General features: G+C 36.2%; 1 protein-coding gene across 1 annotated transcript; it reads left to right on the top strand.

The window, feature by feature from the left end:
- The first annotated feature begins 4,886 nt into the window (after positions 1–4,886).
- LOC113055657 (protein bassoon-like) lies at positions 4,887–18,506 on the top strand. Its single transcript, XM_026222061.1, has 4 exons — positions 4,887–5,232; positions 17,298–17,405; positions 17,480–17,669; positions 18,438–18,506. The coding sequence occupies exons 1-4, from the start codon at positions 5,054–5,056 to the stop codon at positions 18,504–18,506; spliced, it is 546 nt and encodes a 181-aa protein (XP_026077846.1). The 5' UTR covers positions 4,887–5,053.
- Positions 18,507–19,905: the final 1,399 nt, after the last annotated feature.

Below are 19,905 nucleotides of genomic sequence, written 5' to 3' on the forward strand. Positions count from 1 at the left end.
AAACAGATAATTGCGGACCAGCTGTGTGAGCAGGAGGCAGCGTGCGAGAGGACTCAGCTGTAGTGAGTTTGCCACCATGCCATGACTCAGTGCCAGTCAGTTAGCTCTGTTTCAATTAGGCCTCGAAATGAGTTGATCTTAACAGGCCAGAGAGGACAGACTTGGCAAATATGCACTTTCACTTTGCCTATGGATCATTTAAGCTTAAGTAAATTCTTCAGTCTTTTCTAATCTTATCCAAGGAGGACTTTACCAACCACAGATCAAACACTACTTTGCTAGATTCTCACTTCATGATTGGCCTTCGCTACCCAGGTTTAAATCAAGTTAAAAGAATAGCTAATAAAATGTGCTGAAAATTTACTTACTCTCAGGCCATCCAAGATGTTGATGAATTAGTTTCTTCATCGGAACAGATTGAGAGGAATTTAGCATTACATCACCTGCTCACTTGCAGCTATGTGTTTGTAAGAAACAAATCTATTTTTAAGGTGTTTTAATTTTAATCCATCACTTTTTTTGCCAAAACAACACAAAATTTTTTCAGGTTTTCACTTCACGCAGCTTTTCACCTCACTTTATTGATGGAATGGGGTTGTGTGGATTGCTTGTGGATTATTGTGATGTTTTTACGAGCTGTTTGGACTCTCATTCTGATGAGAGATGTAATGCAAAATTTATTTAAATCTGTCCTGAAGAAGATACAAATTCATCTACGTCTTGGATGGCCAGAAAGTGAGTAAATATTAAGCTAATATATATATATATATATTTTTTTGGTGAACTATTCCTTTAAGCAAATAAGTCCTTATAACAACTTTCTAAAAATGAAAAACTTGTTTTAATTTAATATTGGGGATTTGAACAAAACTTTAAGAACTGAACTTTGGAGCTATTCCTCATGATTTTTTGAGCAGAGTTGTGCTGCTACTCAGGGCCGTGCACAGACCTTTTGAGGGGCATGTGCTGAAACCGAAAAAGGGCACACCCTCCCTTTTATTATATCAATTATATATATATATATATTCTCTTTTTTAGCTATTCTGTTTGGTTTTATAAGCTAATTTGTATTATTTGGTTAACATGATTATGAATGACATTGAGAAGAGGGGAAGGTGAGCAATGAGTCAAGTATTTTTGACAAACTTTTTTGAAATATAATTTAAGTAATTATGTCCAACACTACGGTACAACTAAATTCCAGATTATAAGAAACTATAGCCATATCGTTACTATAACATATCCAACATGTATCAGCCTACCTGGCAAAAATTTGATACTTTGGTGGACCAGGGATGTTGGTCTCTTGAAGGTCTCTTATTAACTACACTTTCCCTAAAATAAGTCAGCAATGAAAAAATAAATAAAAATAGTGTGAAAAGTACAGTTGCAGTGAAAAACATTTCTGAAGGATCACGTGACACTGAAGAGTACTGAACTGGAGTAATCATGCTGAAAATTCAGCTTTGATCAGAAAAATAAATTACATTTGAAAATATATTCAAATAGAAAACAGTTATTTAAAATTGTAAAAAATATTACACAATATTACTGTTTTTGCTGTATTTTGGATCAAATAAATGAAGTTTTGGAATGAATCATGAATTACATTCTGCATGATAAAATATAAAGATTTCACAGAGATCTTCTGTAATTTTTTTTTTAGTTACTACTACATTACTGTCGTAAACCATGTTTTACTACATTTTATACATGTCAGGACGAGCGGAGAGTATACCATAACATGATTAGCCTAAATGTTAATAAATTAAGTGTATCAGCAATCATAAATCAAAGAAGAAAATTTCTTAGAAATATATGTTATCAAGGTGACGAGGTACGAAACAGCGCGGGGGCGCACCTGTTATGATTTTTCGATAGTAAAAACAAATTATATGGTGTTGTATTACTTATCAATATATAGTTTTTGACCAGTGAATGTGTGCAAATGTGAATTTTTTTTGCCCGTCAATAAAACGGCGACGGCGCCTGCCGCTGCAGCAGTCGATTCTGTTTCCCCTCGGGTTGCCAGGTCCGTGTAATAAACCCAACCAAATAGTTAATCAAACATTTTCCCAAAGTAGCCTAAATTCCGCGGATTTGGCAACATTCCCACATGCAAATACACCAAACACACCTGGATTTAAGGAATGCAAAAAAGGACAAATTTCTTGCTACACTGCAGCATAGTAAAATGATTCTCACACTCCCGTTTATGTTCTTTTTTATTATTATTCATCTTGCAGTTGTTCCGTTATTTTTGTCTTATATTTTTACATTTCAAGTTGAAAAACCTCTCGTCCTAAATTTATTTTCAAGTTTAAGATTTAGGACGGTATTTTGAACTATTTGACTTGCCGTACATCCAGTCACGCTTCTTGCGCACGCTAGTTCTGATCGTACGTATAGTAACTCGGCAACTACGCAACAATTGTAGTATGTTTGCGTTAAGGGGAACAGACATTCCGAGGGGAACAGAATCGACTGCTACTACACCGAAAATATGACAGCGTATGACAAATCGACAGAACACCGGCATCACATTACATTTTCATCTACAGGTTACAAACTAGTTTTTGTAACGTTAGCTATATAGACGGAGCGCTCAGTTTTTCCTGTGGTAAAATGCATTTGGCCTAAATCGCATTTTATAAAAGATGAAATGCTACTATCTGCACAGGCTATTTAAATGTTGGCTATGGCTATGACTAGATGGCAAAATGCTAGCCCTCTCTCTCTCTCTCTCTCTCTCTCTCTCTCAGGCGACGTCCCACATGTCTCAGTCAGTGAGTCAGTCAGACATCAAATAAATAAAATATGAGCCTTTATAGACGTAGTGTTTTGTAGTAGTTATTCAAACAACAAGATATTTATTTACCCTTCGCAAAACTTTGTTCAGCTCCGCTGTTGTCTACTGTGCGGCTGGGAGGCTGCTGTGGAACTTCAGTTGATTCAATGAATATAGAGGGGGCGGAGTTATCAGCTTACTGACAGCTTGAGGATCGAATGAGATTTACACAAGCTCGTTTTAAGAACTTTCATTTGCGAAATATTTGTTAAACAGACAGACAGACGTAAAGGGTGACCAATAGCATTGATAAAAAAAAAAAAAAAAAACACTACCAAAAAAAGGGCACTTCGGAGTGTAAGGGCAAAAAGGGCATGTGCTCTGCACAGGTTGAGCCCTACCTGTGCACGTGCCTGCTGCTACTTCTTTCAGTGAAGGACATTCAATCTGAGGACCTGACCTCCACTTTCAGGGTTTTAAACTAGGCTTGCCCTGAAGAACTCGCATGAACCCTTAATCTCTCCTGACCAATGCGGATACCACTAGTCCATCTACACTAATGGTCAAACGCTTTTGAAAGAAATCTCTTCTGCTCACAAGGGCTGCATTTATTTGATCTAAAACACAGTTAAACCAGTGATATTGTTAGTTACAGTTCAATTAATATGAAAATTTATGTTTTCTGTGTAAACCATGATGCATCTTTTTTCAGGATTCTTTGATAAATACGAAAGCTAATAATATAGAAATAGAAATCTTTTATAACTTGATGTATGTCTTTACTGTCACTTTTAATCAATTTAATGCATCTTTGTTGAATAAAGCTATTGATTTTAAAAATCGTACTGACCCCACACAAACGGTAGTGTCTGTAAGTGGAAGAGCTTGAGGAAAAGGCATTAAAGTATACACAATCTGTTTGCAATGCAAGCAGATCTCCAAGCATTTCTCTCTCTTTCATTTTCCTTTATTCCCTCCATGCAGGTGAATATGAGATTTATGCTTTAGGGCATATAGCAGCCACACTTTTAGTGTCTGCTGAAACAGCTTGGGATGGAGTCAGAATTAGTATTGATTTACTGATTGATGATTTGAGCAACTCTGCTTGGGTGTGAAATGACAATTTCCCCATTTGGAAGAGATATCTGGTGACTTTGAAAGAGCACTGTGCCTTTCTTTATTCACTGAGCTCATGCTTTCTCTTTCTCTCGCAGCAGGCATCCTGTTTTTCACTGGATCACACCAGAGAATCTGTTCCCTTTTTTGCAGTATGGCTGTGGGTAATGAAGTTTAATATTTTACTTTCTCTACTTCAAAGGTTTTCTAAACATCACACAATATTAAGAGTGCTTCTGATGCACTAGTTCAGAGGTAACTGATGCAACCTTGACAAAGATGATTTGAAACCTTTTATTTACTCAGATAGCTGCCTGTGTGACAACTAGCCCCGGCCTATGATGTCTGTTAATTATTTTGACATTATTGAAGTGTATGTGTATATACTGTACATATATTTATGTATGTATACCCAACTTTTGCTGATATTGTTGTTTTTGCTTGCAAATGTCACATTTAACGTTTAATATTTTCTATTTTATAAATATTAAAACTTAGTCCATCCCTACATCTTATTCTATTCTATCTATATAGCACACCTGTATGTACAATTTTTGTTTATTTTTATATGTGTATGTTTTATTAACTTTTTTTGTAATTATCTTTGTGTTGTTGTTGTCTTTGTGTACTGGAAGCTTCTGTCACCAGAACAAGTTCCTTTTATGTGCAAACATAATTGGCAATAAAGCCCTTTTCTGATTCTGATTCCGAAATAAAAATCTAAAATTCTGTACAATGCGGTTATTCTTATAACACTGTAAAAATCCAGACGTTGAGATCTTATCCAAGAAAATAAACAAATTGCCATCAAGATTAACTTTTTTAATTTTACATAACTAGAAGCCATCAGTAATCTATGCATTTTTTTCCGAGGCTTGATTCTACAGGACTGTGGATCTAGGACATAAGCGCGTTCACGCCTCTCCTCCGCCCTGCTACTGTTCTCTTGCACGCTCCCAGCTCCGCGCGTGCTCGGAAGAGCCCTTCCGCTGGGCGCACGCGTGCGCGCTCCGCTCAGGATGCTGGATTGTAGGTGATGATGGCGGAAGAGGAGCTGCGCTGAGTTTTCTCCCAGTTTTTTTTAATAGACCCCTATAAAACGCTCGTCAGCAGATCGTGTCTTTCTCCTCCGTCTCACTCAGAGGGACTATGGGGAATGAAGCGAGCCTCGAAGGAGAGGGGCAGCCGGGGCAACCGGGAGGCGCTGTCCCCGCGGCTGGAGCCCCGGCTTCCATTTCAGCACCAGCGGGCGGTGGACAGCTCCACAAGCCGAGCAACGGAGCGCCTGCCGGGGGAATGGGCACCGCACACGGACCAGGAATGAACAGGTATCGAGAGTCATTTAAACGCTTCTGAAGCAATTATATTTATAGAAATTAAATGCTATGCTTTGTGCTACACGAATATTATCACATTTAAAAGAACTAGTCACTTTTGGGCACATATAGAATCGATAACAGCCTTCATTTAATTGCACTTTACATCCGATAATATACACCCAGTGATATGCTACTAAGCCAGCTGCCAGCTAAAAACCTATATATTATATATGCATAAGATGTGGAATCAACCAACATATGCTGTTATTTGATCTCTGGCATTCTTGATGTCTAGATCTTTATTCATATGAGCATATATATATATATATAAGCAGCCATATGAGAATGTTTTGTCATGTTGTCTTATTTCCATTCAGTACAGACAGTCTACGCTGTTAGCCTTGTTCTGTCCCGAACCGAGCCATCTATGTTATTTTCTGAGCTTTAATGGAAATAGGAGATTAATGATCTGAATGCATGATTGATAATATTACTAGATTTGTATTAATCAAATGTATTATCATATGCAGTTAGTGGTATATTAAATGCATATGGGAATCTGGGTTCTTCTATGGTAGGTTATAGAGCAAAGCAATATAGATAATCTGGTGCATACCATACTCTTGTTTAGTCATATAAACTCAGTTTGCTTCGGTTTTAATAACGCTGACTACAGTCACATGATGTAAAATTCATTGCTTTGTTAGCCACGCCTAACAGTGCTGATATCAAAATGCACTTGTACTAAAATCTCATGGTAAAACACACTTGAGAGATCTGAGAGTGCAAGCATGATAAAATGTTATAGCATTAATAATTGATAAAATTTTGACGAGGATCCATGTGACTCATCTGTTACACGTGCAAGAGAAAATCTTTCACTACCTCTCTCTAAATTCCTCCCCACCCCTCTCTTATCTCCCTCTACAATCTTTAAATAATGCAATGTGTGAATTACCTTGCATTCTAAAGATTTAGAATTAATCAAACTTTGTGATGCAATTTATGCTGTTTGCAAATTTACTAGCTGTCTTTCTCTCTCCGGCTCCATATTGTATAGCAGTGGTTCTCCAGTGGTTTTGCTTCTGGACAGATTTTACATTGGACAAGAAGTGGCAACCCAGAGCAGTAGCAAAATTATTTATTGTATAAAAAGTCCCTTGAATTACGATAGTTTTTTGCTGTTGGCAGCCACTAATTCATAGCACAAAGCACATTATGGTTGGCACAGTCATTTATTGTTCACTGGATCGTATTTTATTTTACACTGTGTGGTTTTCTTGATGCTTTTTGGATGAGGGCAGGTCATGTCTCCTGCATTCACAGTAACTGATGAATTTGGGCCAAAATACTGTAAAGTTAGTTTGGATGCACAATCTTGGATGCCAAAAACAAAAAAATATATAAAGTGTTTTGTGCATGCTTCTATTGTAAAAGTTGATAAGCCTATTTATTTTCCTATTCTAAATAGGCAGGATTAATTCAGTTAGTTTCTGTTGAATAATTGCTTTTAAGCATTGTTTTTCATGCAATCTACTGGTTGAAAGATGGCATTATAGATTGCATAATATGATAATTTTTCTTGCATCTACAGTCACAGTTTCATTTCTGTGAAAATACTGTCAATTTGGATTAGATGACAAACATCAACAACAAAACAGTTGGGAAGCATTTCCTTTTGATAATCCCATTTATTTACAACTCAAGTTACACTATGAGTTTCATTTTATTATTTGCTTTTATTAAATGCTTTTTTTTATTCACACTGTATACAATTTGAACAGATACAAAACCTTTGATGTTCACAACGCCACAAATGGGAAATGTTTTCTCTTCCATTTTAAACGTTGAAAAGCAAACTTATCTTCCAGTCCTGAATATGCATAATTAAATAGTTGGTTGCATTATATTATTTGCTTTTAGCATTGTTTTCCTCTGCAAACCACTGGTTGAGAACCACAGTTACAGTCTGGGTAATGTTATAATCTGATTTATGCACAAACTTTGACAACAACAAAGCATATGGGAAGGATTTTTTTCTTACATTTTCTTTCTTTTACCATTTTGATATTGATTCTTTTTTTTATTTGTTTTTGTTGTATTTTATTCATTTCTTTTAGTTTTATTTTCCCCTGCAACCTTCTGGTTAAGAACAACTGTTATGTTGGATAATTTGTAGACTTGTGTCTACAATAACAGTTGAGTTTATGCCAATAAGATTTGAATGGATGCTTGACTTTTGATGTCAACAACAAAACATATGGGAAAAATGTTCTCTTGATCATGATAAGACTAGTTATTGTCCATTCCTAAATATGCACAACTATAGAGTTAGTTGCATTGTATATAATTTGCGTTTTCCCCTCCAACACCCTGGTTGAGAACCACAGTTATAGATTGGGTAATATAACTTGTTTAGCATCTACAGTAACAGATTCATTTGTGCCCAAATAATGTATATTTTGATCGGATGCACAACCTTTGTCATCAACAACAAAACATCTGGAATGTGTTTCCTCTTCCATTTTAAAAGCTTTTATTTTCCAATAAAGATGCACAGTTATAAGATTAGTTGCATTTATTAGCTTTTTCCCTGTAACCCACTGATACAGATCTGATAATATTATAACATGACTTGTCTCTACAGTAATGAATTTGTGTCCAAATACTGTAAAGTTTTTTGGAATGCACAACCTTTGACATCAACGCCAAAACATGTGTGGAGACTTTCCTCCTCCACTGTTAGACTTAAAAATCCCATTTATTCTCCAATCCTAAAAGAATCATGCTTATACGTTTAATTCCTTTATAGTTTTTGCTTTTAGCATTATTTTTCTTTGCAATCTGCCGTTTGACACCCATTGTTATATACCAGATAATATGCTAGACGTCCTTGTCTTACAAGAAAGACTTGTTTGTATCTTGCACAACTGTGTCTAAAGTGTTTTGAAGTGCAGATACACTGTGTATCCGACCTGAAACATCGATTTACAATCCAGTGATGCAAATTAAATGTATTTCTTGCAGTAGGATGACCTAGCTGTCATTTTTTATTGTCAGGCCTCTCACAGTAAGACTATATTCTTTATGTCAGAGTTTCTCTATGGTCTGATTGGTTTGTTCATAAGCTAAAGTTGAATCTGTTTGGACGTGTTAGAAATGCACAAATGCATTTGTAGAGCAGTAATGTTACTGCTGAACGTACTGGCAGTCTGTCTGTGTCTGACCAGCATCATTAAACCTCTGAAATGGGTGTGTAGTCACAGTTGTAGCCTTGCGTGAGTGTTTGAGGGAAAAACAAACCCATGGAGGATATTGCAACCTGGGCAGGGGAAACATTTGTTTTTCTCATGGGCCATTGTGAGACTCAGACATTTATTTTTATTCTTGTTTACGTCCCATATTTTTATTGATGTACTTATTTGTCCAGATTTTTCTGTACAGTGTCATCCCATCATACAGTGTGTGAAATGACTGCATCTGCCCTTTGTCTGACAGAGTGGTGTTATGTCTTATGTACCATATCAAGACACTTCATCATTCACTAGCAAAGTGTGTGAGATGCCTACAGATGAGGCGAGACCTTGCGCTAATCATCTCAAGGGTTTCTTTCACTCCAAACTCTTTTAAAACTGCTTTCAGAGTTTGATGTTTGCTGAAGTCAATCTTTGAAACCATTTCACAGCATTTGGGCTTTTTTTAAAAAACGATGTTGGGGAGAAACATAGTACTACTATGACAGTACCTCTTCTTTTTTAAAATAATATCAGTTAAAATAAGATTCAGTTGAGTTGTATTCCTGGAACTCCCTGTGCAACATTTTACGTTTTTTTTTTTTTTTGTAGCGAAATGAATGTCTCCTGTTGTTTAGCACTGTTATGTTTTGAATTCATATAAAAGATTTATATAATTTAGCTCAAAAGTTTGGGGTCTGTAAGATAAAAAAAATACTATTACTGTATATTATTATTTTAAATTGCATGTGAAAGCGACAGCTTGAAATTAGTTTCACAGTCGACATGTTTGAGAATTTTAATGGCAAACACTCAGAATGTGTTCTTTTGACTGACGGCCAAAATGAGGAACCAGAAGCTATTAGTGTGTTTGCATGGACTTTCCAGAGGAGTGTGTAGGTGTTGTTTGTGCTATTAGTGAAACATGGATGAAGAGAAAGACAGGAGAATTGAGGGAGATGGATGGAGAGATAGAACGGTATCCGGTACTTTATTTCCCAGCAGATGGAATAGGAGCATCGCTGTCTTAGCCCCCAAACATCACCCTCATAAAAGGGCCCAGAATTGTAATGACACAAAAATCGAATAAATGTTCTTTGTGAGCCTGCGGCATTCTTTTAGCGTTCTCTTTACACTCCCGCTCAGTGTCTTTAAACTGTTCCATTTATTAAGCCTCGGAAGAAAACATAGAATATAGACATGCACCCCAGCCCACATGTCGAAAGGCCAATTTTAAAAAGGTTAACGCCAAATCTTCCCATTTTAGACCTCTTTCATCATAGGAACTCTTAATCTTTAGATGTTCACTGTTCCCCTGGCCTTCAAACCATACAGTTCCAGCATGACATCTTCATTGTGAGTCAATATACAAGTAATAATTGTCTGATTTGCAGTGCAGTAGTATAGGCATATAGTACTCCACACTAAAGTATAGAAGTGAATGCTAGAGTATAGTACTATACATAGGAGTTTAGTGCCATACACTTTAAGGAGACAATTGTGACATAATGTTAGTTAAAAAATTGGTTTTGACTAACAAATACAAATACAAATACCTAACAATATTACTACAAGTGTAACTGAATCATATATTAATTATTAATAATATTAATAATGTTCATCATCTGGCTGACTACGACCTGTACATTTTTCTACAAATCCTGTCATACGTGCACAAACGGACAGTCACCACTTATAAGCTATTACTAAATATTGTAGAAACATAATTTTCTGTAAAGTTGCTTTCTAACGATTTGTATTGTAAAAAGCGCTACACAAATAAACTTGAATTAAATTGAATTGAGTTGAATTTTTATAAATGCAACTTTTATTTTCTCTTGTGGACTATGTGTAACGTCTTTTTTATGAAATATCTCGTTCAGGTCAGTGGTTAAAAAAGAACATGCATTCTGTATGATCTCTCTTATTTTGTTTTGCAGATACTGCAAAGTGTATGTAAAATTTCAACCACAATATATAATTTATTTTATTGTATTTTTTTTATAATAACTGTTTTATATGGTTAGGTTAGGGTTTCTTTATGCTTGTAATAATTATATTAATGCATAGATTTGATTTAGTCTGTATCAGTTATAATTAGCTTTGTAATGTTATACAATTACTTTTAATAATTCCTGTCTTGAAACTGTAAAAACTGTGAGCTGTAAAAATGTTTAAATAATCAATGTTATAGTCATTTAAAGGCTGTTTGGATTTATGAGGTTTAGAAGTCAAGGCAATGTTGCTAAATATGAAAACTTTACACACAAAGTAGGTTAGTACGTAGGTTTTTATGAAAGCATATTAACTTTCATATTGCTTATATCTTGTTTCTACACTATTGCGTTTTAATGTTTATCGGCCCCATTGGTTTCTGTTGTAAGTGCCTCACTATAACCCATAGTTGTGCCTTTTTCAAAGAAAAGAAGGAAAAAGTGGAAAAAATGATTCAGATTTGAGATTAACTTACTCTTGTATTCCTTTAACACCATAAAGCACACATGATAATGCACTACAGGAGTATAGGACTCACTCCACAAAGAAGTATACAGTTATAGTATACAGTATAGTGCAGTATTCCTCACAGGACTGTATCTAGAGCGAGAGGAGACATGATTTCAGCTTGTAAGGCTTCACCCATGCCTGTTCTTCTCATGTGGAGCTGACTCCCACTGGTTCTGTACTCTCCTTCTGTCATTCTGTGACTCATCAGAGGTGTTAACATAGACTCTGTGCAATAGAGAGAGGAGTGAAGGGGACTGCTCCGCACTACGGATCCAAATTAATCTGATCCAGCAGACATGGCTGTCTAAGGCTGCTGTTAGCCCCTTTACGGACTGCATAGAGAAGACAGCATTACAGTAAATGCACACTCCTGTCCGGGGAAACACTTTAAGCTCCTTTGTACATGCGATTTTGCCCAGTTTAGGATTATGTTTAGAATGCTAGGATTAAAAGAATGTCATGCTGCATATATACTGCTTTTATATTAAACAGTAGTTTAATTAGTCTGTAGTCAGTAGTTAGTCTATAGCATGTTCCTTATTTGAATTGCTATTCATTATTGCACATCCTTCCGGATTGTTTCCGCTGTTCTTCTGTTTGAGCAGATAAACAGTATTGTTTAGATCGAGAAAGTTTAATTGTTTGAGTGTGAAATGTGTAAATATCGACCTCTGCCATGTATTTTTGAATATAAGGACCACAAAAAGTACAATGGTTACCTGCATGGAGACACAGAGTAGAAATTTCTAATCAGTGCTCCATTATGTTTTCTTTGTTTTCCGCATTCAGCAATAATTACCTGAGCACTAGATGATTATAAGAAGTACATGGTTCAGTTAATGAGACAATCAATCATAGCAGGCACAATAACTTCTTGATTAAGTACAAGTTATGGTGTATTGAGTCACCCTGTTAATAACCAAGGCCTTGCTTGTTTTGCTTACTAACAGTCAAAGTTTAAATCTGTAAAGCTATTAGTGACAGACAGGCCTCAAGGGTATGCTAGCAAACAATGTTATAGACTGTTTCCTGTTTGTATACTATGCTACACTACTGTTCAGATCATTTGGATCTGTAAAAACAGTCTTATTCTCACCAAAAATGCATTTATTTGATCAAAAATACAGTAAAACTGTAATATTGTAAATTATTATTACAGTTTAGAAGGTTATGTAGTTGTGTAGCAGTCCTGTGTCTGACTTTGACAATGGACGTTGAGTTAGCTGGTGTAGCCTGTTGTTCGGTTGTGGCAATGCATAGCGTGCTCTGTTCAGACTAGGCCTCAGGATTTCATTTAAAGGGGGGGTGAAATGCTCATTTTCACTCAACATCCTGTTAATCTTGAGTACCTATAGAGTAGTACTGCATCCTTCATAACTCCAAAAAGTCTTTAGTTTTATTATATTTATAAGAGAAAGATAGTCTGTACCGATTTTTCCCGGAAAAACACGAGTGGCTGGAGGCGTGACGTGTGGGCGGAGCTAAAGAATCACGAGTGCCAGTAGGCTTTTGCGTTGAGAGCGTTTGTAAGCTGTGACACAGATCCAGAGGCTGAAATTTAACAAGAGCAGCATCAGCAAAGGTGTCTCTATGTGGTATGTACTGAAACTGTATATATTTGCTTAGCGGTTTTGGAAAATGACTAAGTTCCACTTTGTCGTCTTTTTTTTTTTTTTTTTTAAGCTGTACATGTGGAAAGTGCAGTTTGATGACAACGTCGCATGTTGTTTACTTGATGTGCTTACGCGCTGATAGCTAATTTAACAACACAGAGATATTTGAAGCAGTTTTACTCACCGCCTGCGGTTCCAACACACGATCGTGACCCTTTTTCGTTGGGACTGCATTATCCTTAAGAAATAAACGATGTGCAAATCCGGTGTCAAACTGGATCTTGTTTATAAAACAAGCATTTTGCGAATGCAGGGGAACAAACACAAACACTTGCACAACTCCGTTGATGCTCTGTAAAAATAAACTCCATCCACTGGTCCCTTAATGCTGTTTTTTTTTTTTTTTGGTAATCTGTGCAGGGTTGTCTTGCCCTGGCACACTTCTGTGACATTTCGCGATGCTCTCGCTCTGATCAGTGAAATGTCTATGCTGCTCAGCCTCGCTATACGGGAGCGCGCGCTCTTCCGGCAGAAGTGCCCTCAGGACCCATATAAGGAAATTCCGCTCCATCTAACATCACACAGAGCCATACTCGAAAAAAACTTTCCGAAACTTGTGACAAACCGGAAGTAGTAATTTTGGAACAGAAATACTCCTTCAAATGAACAACTTAATTTTTGAAACTTTGTCCATGTTTAGCATGGGAATCCAACTAAACTCAGTATGCATGGAATAGCATTTCACCCCCCCCTTTAAGATATACTCAGTGCATACTGATATTAACAATACCTCAGAGTGTACTGGGTACATAACTCTTCTTATTTGAATAAATATAAAGAGATGATGAAATTCCCTCAGCAGAAAACCATCGACTGTGTGATGAAAATTATTTGAAGTATGTCAATGAGCTTATTTCTGCCAAAGAGAATATATCCTAAAGCATTTGTATACATTGTATGCTATTTAAAATGACTATCGTAGTGATTCTTCTGGATATCAGTCTCCTGCCTCTCTCTTTTTACTGTTGGAAAAATATGCATAGGTTTCCTTTAGTACTATTTAATTTAATTTAATTTAATTTTATTTTATTTTATTTTTCTTAGAACAAATAACCCATGCTTTACTATTGTTTTTATAGAGCTGTAGTTCTCTGATTTGCATCTACTTTTATGTCTCGCAAAATAATTTTTGTAGAGGCATCTGAGACAAACACAATACTTAGCTGGGCTGAGAGCAGCAACCTCTGAACAGTATAACTGAGCCAAGTTCAAAGGAACCTTTTTTGCCTATTAAGACATACAAAAGTCATTTAATCTAGACTAACTTTTAATCATGCTTTCTGCATATTTAATGGCTTATCTGTAAAGACAGAAACAAAGCTATTCAATTGTAAGCAGTTAGCAGTTAGTCACTATTGAAAAATAAGTGTGGAAATACTGTACAAGAGTGGAGTTGACATTTAAATGCAGCATAAGCATATTTTACTTATTTAATCTGATGTTGTTCAAATGGCATACTTATATTTCACTACGTATTGACATGGGTAGGAGAAAGCCTTTTAATATAGAAAAATGATGCCCTTCACCTTTAAATATTCTGAAAGATTATATTGTGCTAAAAGATAATACTTGTAAACCTAAACCTAAACTGTTTTGAAGTCAATATAGTGTGTAAATTGAATATTGGGAAGCAACTTTGCATCCCTGTTTGGACTAAGATTACATTTCATCACCGAATACTAAGCTGACACTCAAATAATGAACTTTTCTCCCGCTTCGCCGTGTCTCAGTTTCAGGGCTTGCATATAAAGATGGACCAGGTGCTGAAAATATTCTTGGACAGACAGCAGAGCGATCCAAGCACAGCTCCAAACACACACACACACACACACACACACACACACACACACACACACACACACACACACAAGGAAGTCTCAGCCTGATTCCGTTACTGTGAAACCTGCTATTTTAGTTCTCGCATACTTTTTTTGTTTCTCCTCAGAATCGGACAAAGTGTAAGCTTTTAAAATGTCTTATGTGTGCATTTGAGGCTCTCTGTGTGTATCTCCGTGCACTTGTGATTGCCAGCTCTTTGGAGACAGTTATGGCCATAGAGAAAGCTTAAACTCTTCTAATTGCTCGCTAATCCCAGCACCAGCCTGTGGAAGAAAGAAGAAAAGAAAATCATTACTTCTGTTGACATGTGAGGAACAACCTCAGAGTAGCAGAAAGTCTGCACAGGGTACTTCATGCCTTTATAGGCAACTTGGGCACTTTAAAAGAGAGAGAGAGAGAGAGAGAGAGAGAGAGAGAGAGAGAGAGAGAGAGAGAGAGAGAGAAGGATGCCAAGAAAGGGTTTGACAGAAGCTTAAGTGAAAGTTAGAAAGCAGGCAGCTGTAAATTCAGCAACTAGGCTTAATTGAAAAGGACAAAATATGTGAGGAAGCAAAAATGAAACACACATGGGATCCGTAAAATGTAATTGATGTCCATATGTGTGCTGGTTTTGTCTCAAAGAAGCAGCTGCCGCTGAGCGAAATGATACAGTAAACATGCTCTGCTAAAATGTTCCTCTGTTGTTTTAGTAAAATGGTTTTTCATGAAATTATTCATTTTTATTTTGAGAAACTTAACTAGTTAATTAATATTTGTTTATTCTACATTTTGAGTCACAGAAATTCTGCTCTAATTAAACAAATTTTTTATATTTTAAAATGTGTGTGTATATATATATATATATATATATATATATATATATATATATATATATATATATATATATATATATGGTATAAAAATATGAATTCTGCGTATTTATCTTCATCAGTTTAGGGCACCACTAGATTTTGTCAAATATTCTTGAAAAAGTAACAGTGAAAATGGCAATATTGTTTAGTAATCTCAAATGAAACGCTGTCATACAACCGTGTATTTGATCATAAATAAAACATACTAGTAGACTAAAAAAAGTTGATAACAAGCAATCATAACAAGTTTCTTTATGACAGACTCCTTGACTCATATTCATACTAAAGCATTTCGTCTTTTAACAGGACACACATTCAGCATCTCAGCATCAGCTGAGCTTGAGTAATTGTATTGTTTTATAAAGGCATCTGGATGAGATTTAGTCATGTCATCTCTGGGATTTGCATAATGTTTATTGATAATGGTTTGAAAGGTGCCAATGACAGTTGTATGAGTGAAACAAGAATAAATAGAGAACTTTGATGATATGCTTAAGAATATTCACTGCTCATATGCTCACCTTCACCAGAAGTTTCTAAAGAAACATGCTCATTAACAAATTTGCAGCATGATTTAGTACAGCAACAGTGTGATCAAACTGTCAGTGGCCGATTTTTGAGATTCTTGTGGTTGAAAGCGTGTTTGTGCAGTAAACAGCAGTTGCATTAAAATGCTTCTATTGAAAGGATTTCTTTCACCTGTGAGATCTCCTTCAGGGTCCATTTTTGCATCCTGTCATCCAACTATTTTGCTTTTTCTGATTCATGCCAAACATTCTTATTTGTTTTTCTATTTTGTTTTTGTCTGTTAGCTGATGTTTTACATTATATTTTTTTTGTGGTGTTTGCTTAACTTATAACCTATACTGATATTGATTATTTTAAAACGGTCACTCACATTTTTTAACATAACGAAAACAGTTTTTAACATGATTTTGATGTCCCATTTGCATTGCAATGCAATGTCTGATTTTAAAATGAGTTTCAAAGATGAATTTTGACATTTTAAGTTTTCAATTGATATATAATTTCTGATGATTTCTAAAGTGTGATGGGGAAAAGGCAACTTTTTTAAACAAAAAAAAAAAAAAAGGTAAAATATCTATTTGGGAGTCTTAGACTTTTTCAATGATTTATAGTTTGTCATGATTAGGATTTAATTGTAAAATAGTGAAATAACCTTAGGCTTCCCACAGAAGGGATGGGTGACAGTTAAGGGTTAATGCATAAGTGCACAATCCAAAAACAGATTGTTTTGACACCAACACATCAATATTAAATAAATTGACATTAATTTATTATGACAATAAATCACACTTATAACTTAATTAAAATTAGACTACTGTATAAACATGCATTATTATTATACAACAGTATATTTTTTTATATTAATGACAATACACTGGAAAAACATAACATGTTTTATTTATTATTGTTATTATTATGTTTTATATTATTTTTAACAATATGATATTTATATTATTAATAATAATATCTGATATTATAACAATTATCATATTATAATATATTCTAATCGTAGAAATAATAATAATTAATACTTTTTATTGTTGTAGTACAGTCAGTTGTGAACAGTGTATTGTTGTGAAGTCTTCTTCACAAACCATTTACAATAGCCATCATTTTGTCACTTTGCCACTAAGCAGCTTCTGTTCTAGGTCAAAGTTCAAGAATGAACATTTCCGACAATTAAATGAGCTTATCTGAAGAGGAAACCCCTGTCACCGCAGATAATAGTTTCACATTTTATTGGAGAAGTGTGAAAAGTCCCTGCTGTATTGATTTATCTCTCTATTCTCATTCAAAAAACTTTAAGAAGCTGAGGCATAAAGCTCTTTAAATCTCCCTGGGCAGATGGATCCAACAAAGTGTTCAGCTATCACTGATTTCAAACATATGCCACACCTCTGCTTTAATTCACACTCTGATGTCTTTTTTTTAATCTCTTTTCACAGTATCCAAGGCAAACCCAATCAGACAGACCCGAGCATGGGACCCAAACCTGGGGGTCCGCCAGGTGCAGGACCCGGGTCCCGGAGCACCAACGCAGCCTCAGGGGCCGGGTCAGGCTGCACGGAAAGAACCTCCAGGTGGATGTGGGGAGCAGCAAAGGTGGACACCCCGTCTCTCCTGGAAGCAGCGCTCCCACCTCGCCCTATTCTTTACCCCAGATCGCACCCATGCCCAGCAGAAAGCTCTGTCCGGTGTGCAAGACCGCAGATCTGACGGGCACCACAGACGGCCAGCCAAACTGCAGTACATGCACACAATGCCGCTCCATGGTGTGCAACCAATGCGGATTCAACCCCAACCCTCACCTCACTGAGGTAAGCAACCCGATGCATGTTCATTCAACATTTTTAGTCGTACACTACCCTTCAGAAGTTTGTGGTCGGTAAGGTTTTTTCAATTGTAATAATATTACACAATGTACTCCCTGTATATTTCTGTCAAAAAAATAAATAAATAAATACTGAAAACAGAAATTAAACATAAATATTAGTATTGTAATTGTACAGTTGTAATATGAAACAAATTACTTTTTTATTTTTATAACGTTAAACCTTTATTATTATTTATTATACTTTATATCAGAAAATTTTTTAGCAGCTAGTTTTTACAATATTTTTGATCAAATAAATACAGCCTTGGTGAGCATAGGTGACTTTTCTTCTAAAACATAAAAGAATATCCGCCATTTATTCCTCTGTATGATCTCTTCCAGTTCGAGTCTGAATACTCACAGCATTTTTAATAGCTCTGCTGTCCGTTCCAGCTACATGTGACAAAATCATGGGAAATATGTCATCTGGCGTGTAAATCAACAGTGTGATATAACAGTGATGAAAAAGAGCAAGCACTGCAGCCCAATTGTTGATTTTCAAATAAAGTATTACTGTTAGCTTGGAGAGAGGAGGAGATGTGTTAAACAAAAAGCTCTGGGTAATGAATCCTACGCTTGGTCTCGGCCTCCATCTGGCACATACCCAGGAGTCAGGACACACACTGCACACAACCTGGAACTGCTCACAAGAGAGTCCTCTGGGGCGAATGAGAATGTGTGCCTGTGTTTTTTTCGGTGTTTCTGCGTGTAGGATGCAGCGGAAAGACTGAGCCGGTGTTCAGAGATGCATGTGTGGGAGAGCGAGAGGGTGCACGGCTGAGCGTGTGAGGGTGAGATTGTTTCAACGTGTTTGAGGAGGTTCCTCAAAGGTGCAAATGGCTGGCGACGCTTTAAATCCTGCAAGTGTAAATTAGGCAATGGACAAGGGGACGGAGAGGAGGGGATGTTGACAGCTCATGATCACAGAAAGGAGATCAGCAAAGAAGGGCTCTAAAGTGATTTTCGGGGATCTACTGTCCTGTGCTTCAACTACAGCAAAGCCATTGAGAGGGGAAATACAAAACAGTCCCATTGTTAGTAGTTGAGGGACATTTTAAAAGGGTTGAACAGTTAAACAGTTCAGACAGAGAATCACAGATACAGAAAGCTGTTATAAGTAAATGTTCACTGTAACAACAATGAGTTTTACATAGTAATTAACTCAAATGATATATAGGGAATTTGAATAATTAATCAAGAATTTGATTAATATATATATCAGATGACAGTTACATTTAATTTTATTGATTATGAAAAATAGCTCAATTGCCAATACCAATACTAATCACAGGGCACTGTAATTTACTCATTAATATGTCAATATTACATTCTTCATATCAATTATTGTGATATCTCTTACTATAAATTACTGCAGATCAAACCGTGGTATGTCCTGCACACCACTGTAGACTTATCAATTTTCGATAAAGTTATCACGCCTTATAATTCAAGGAAAAGTATTCTCTGGCCATGAAAATATTATCCTATCCTTATGATAAATTTAGTTTCTAAATTTAGAGCTTGTAGCTATAGACCAAAACATTTCAGTGACTCGTAATGTGAGTGGGGTGGAGTCCAAAGCCAATCATTTTAATATATGAGTTTTTAATAATTCAACTAGTAATACATCAAAACTACAAATCACACAGAGTAAATATGCGTACGAAAATACAGACAATAAACATTTACAGACAACGGAATCCAAATAAAAGAGAGAGAGAGAGAGAGAGAGAGAGAGAAGTGTAGAAAGCGAGAGAGATCACAGAATGAGCTCAGGTATGAAAATCAGTCAGTAAACCTTAGTGGAACCAACAACCGAATCAAAATAATAGCAACACTTTAAAGCAGCATTTAAATCTCCATAGAAAACGATACTTGCATGGCCCAGTGGGTGAGCGTGGTACCGGCGACGCACGTGTGATGTCACGTGGTCCCTTTGAAAGCTGCGCGCGTGGGGCGGAGGCCGTGTGACGCGCGCGCAAGCTGCGCTGGATCTTGGCGTGAGCGTGGAGTCACGTGTTCCTTTGTTGCAAAGAGGTGTTCGTTCATCTTCGCGCGGTATTTGAAAGGTTCAACAAACAATGTTCCAGAATTCGTCTTCATTGTGTGGAGAGGCGAATAGTTGAATAAACTTAGTAAAGAAAAGAAAAAGAACGAAACGAAAAGGAAAGTTTCCAAAT

This window comes from Carassius auratus, chromosome 36 (assembly GCF_003368295.1).
Source record: "Carassius auratus strain Wakin chromosome 36, ASM336829v1, whole genome shotgun sequence".
Lineage (NCBI taxonomy): Eukaryota > Metazoa > Chordata > Actinopteri > Cypriniformes > Cyprinidae > Carassius > Carassius auratus.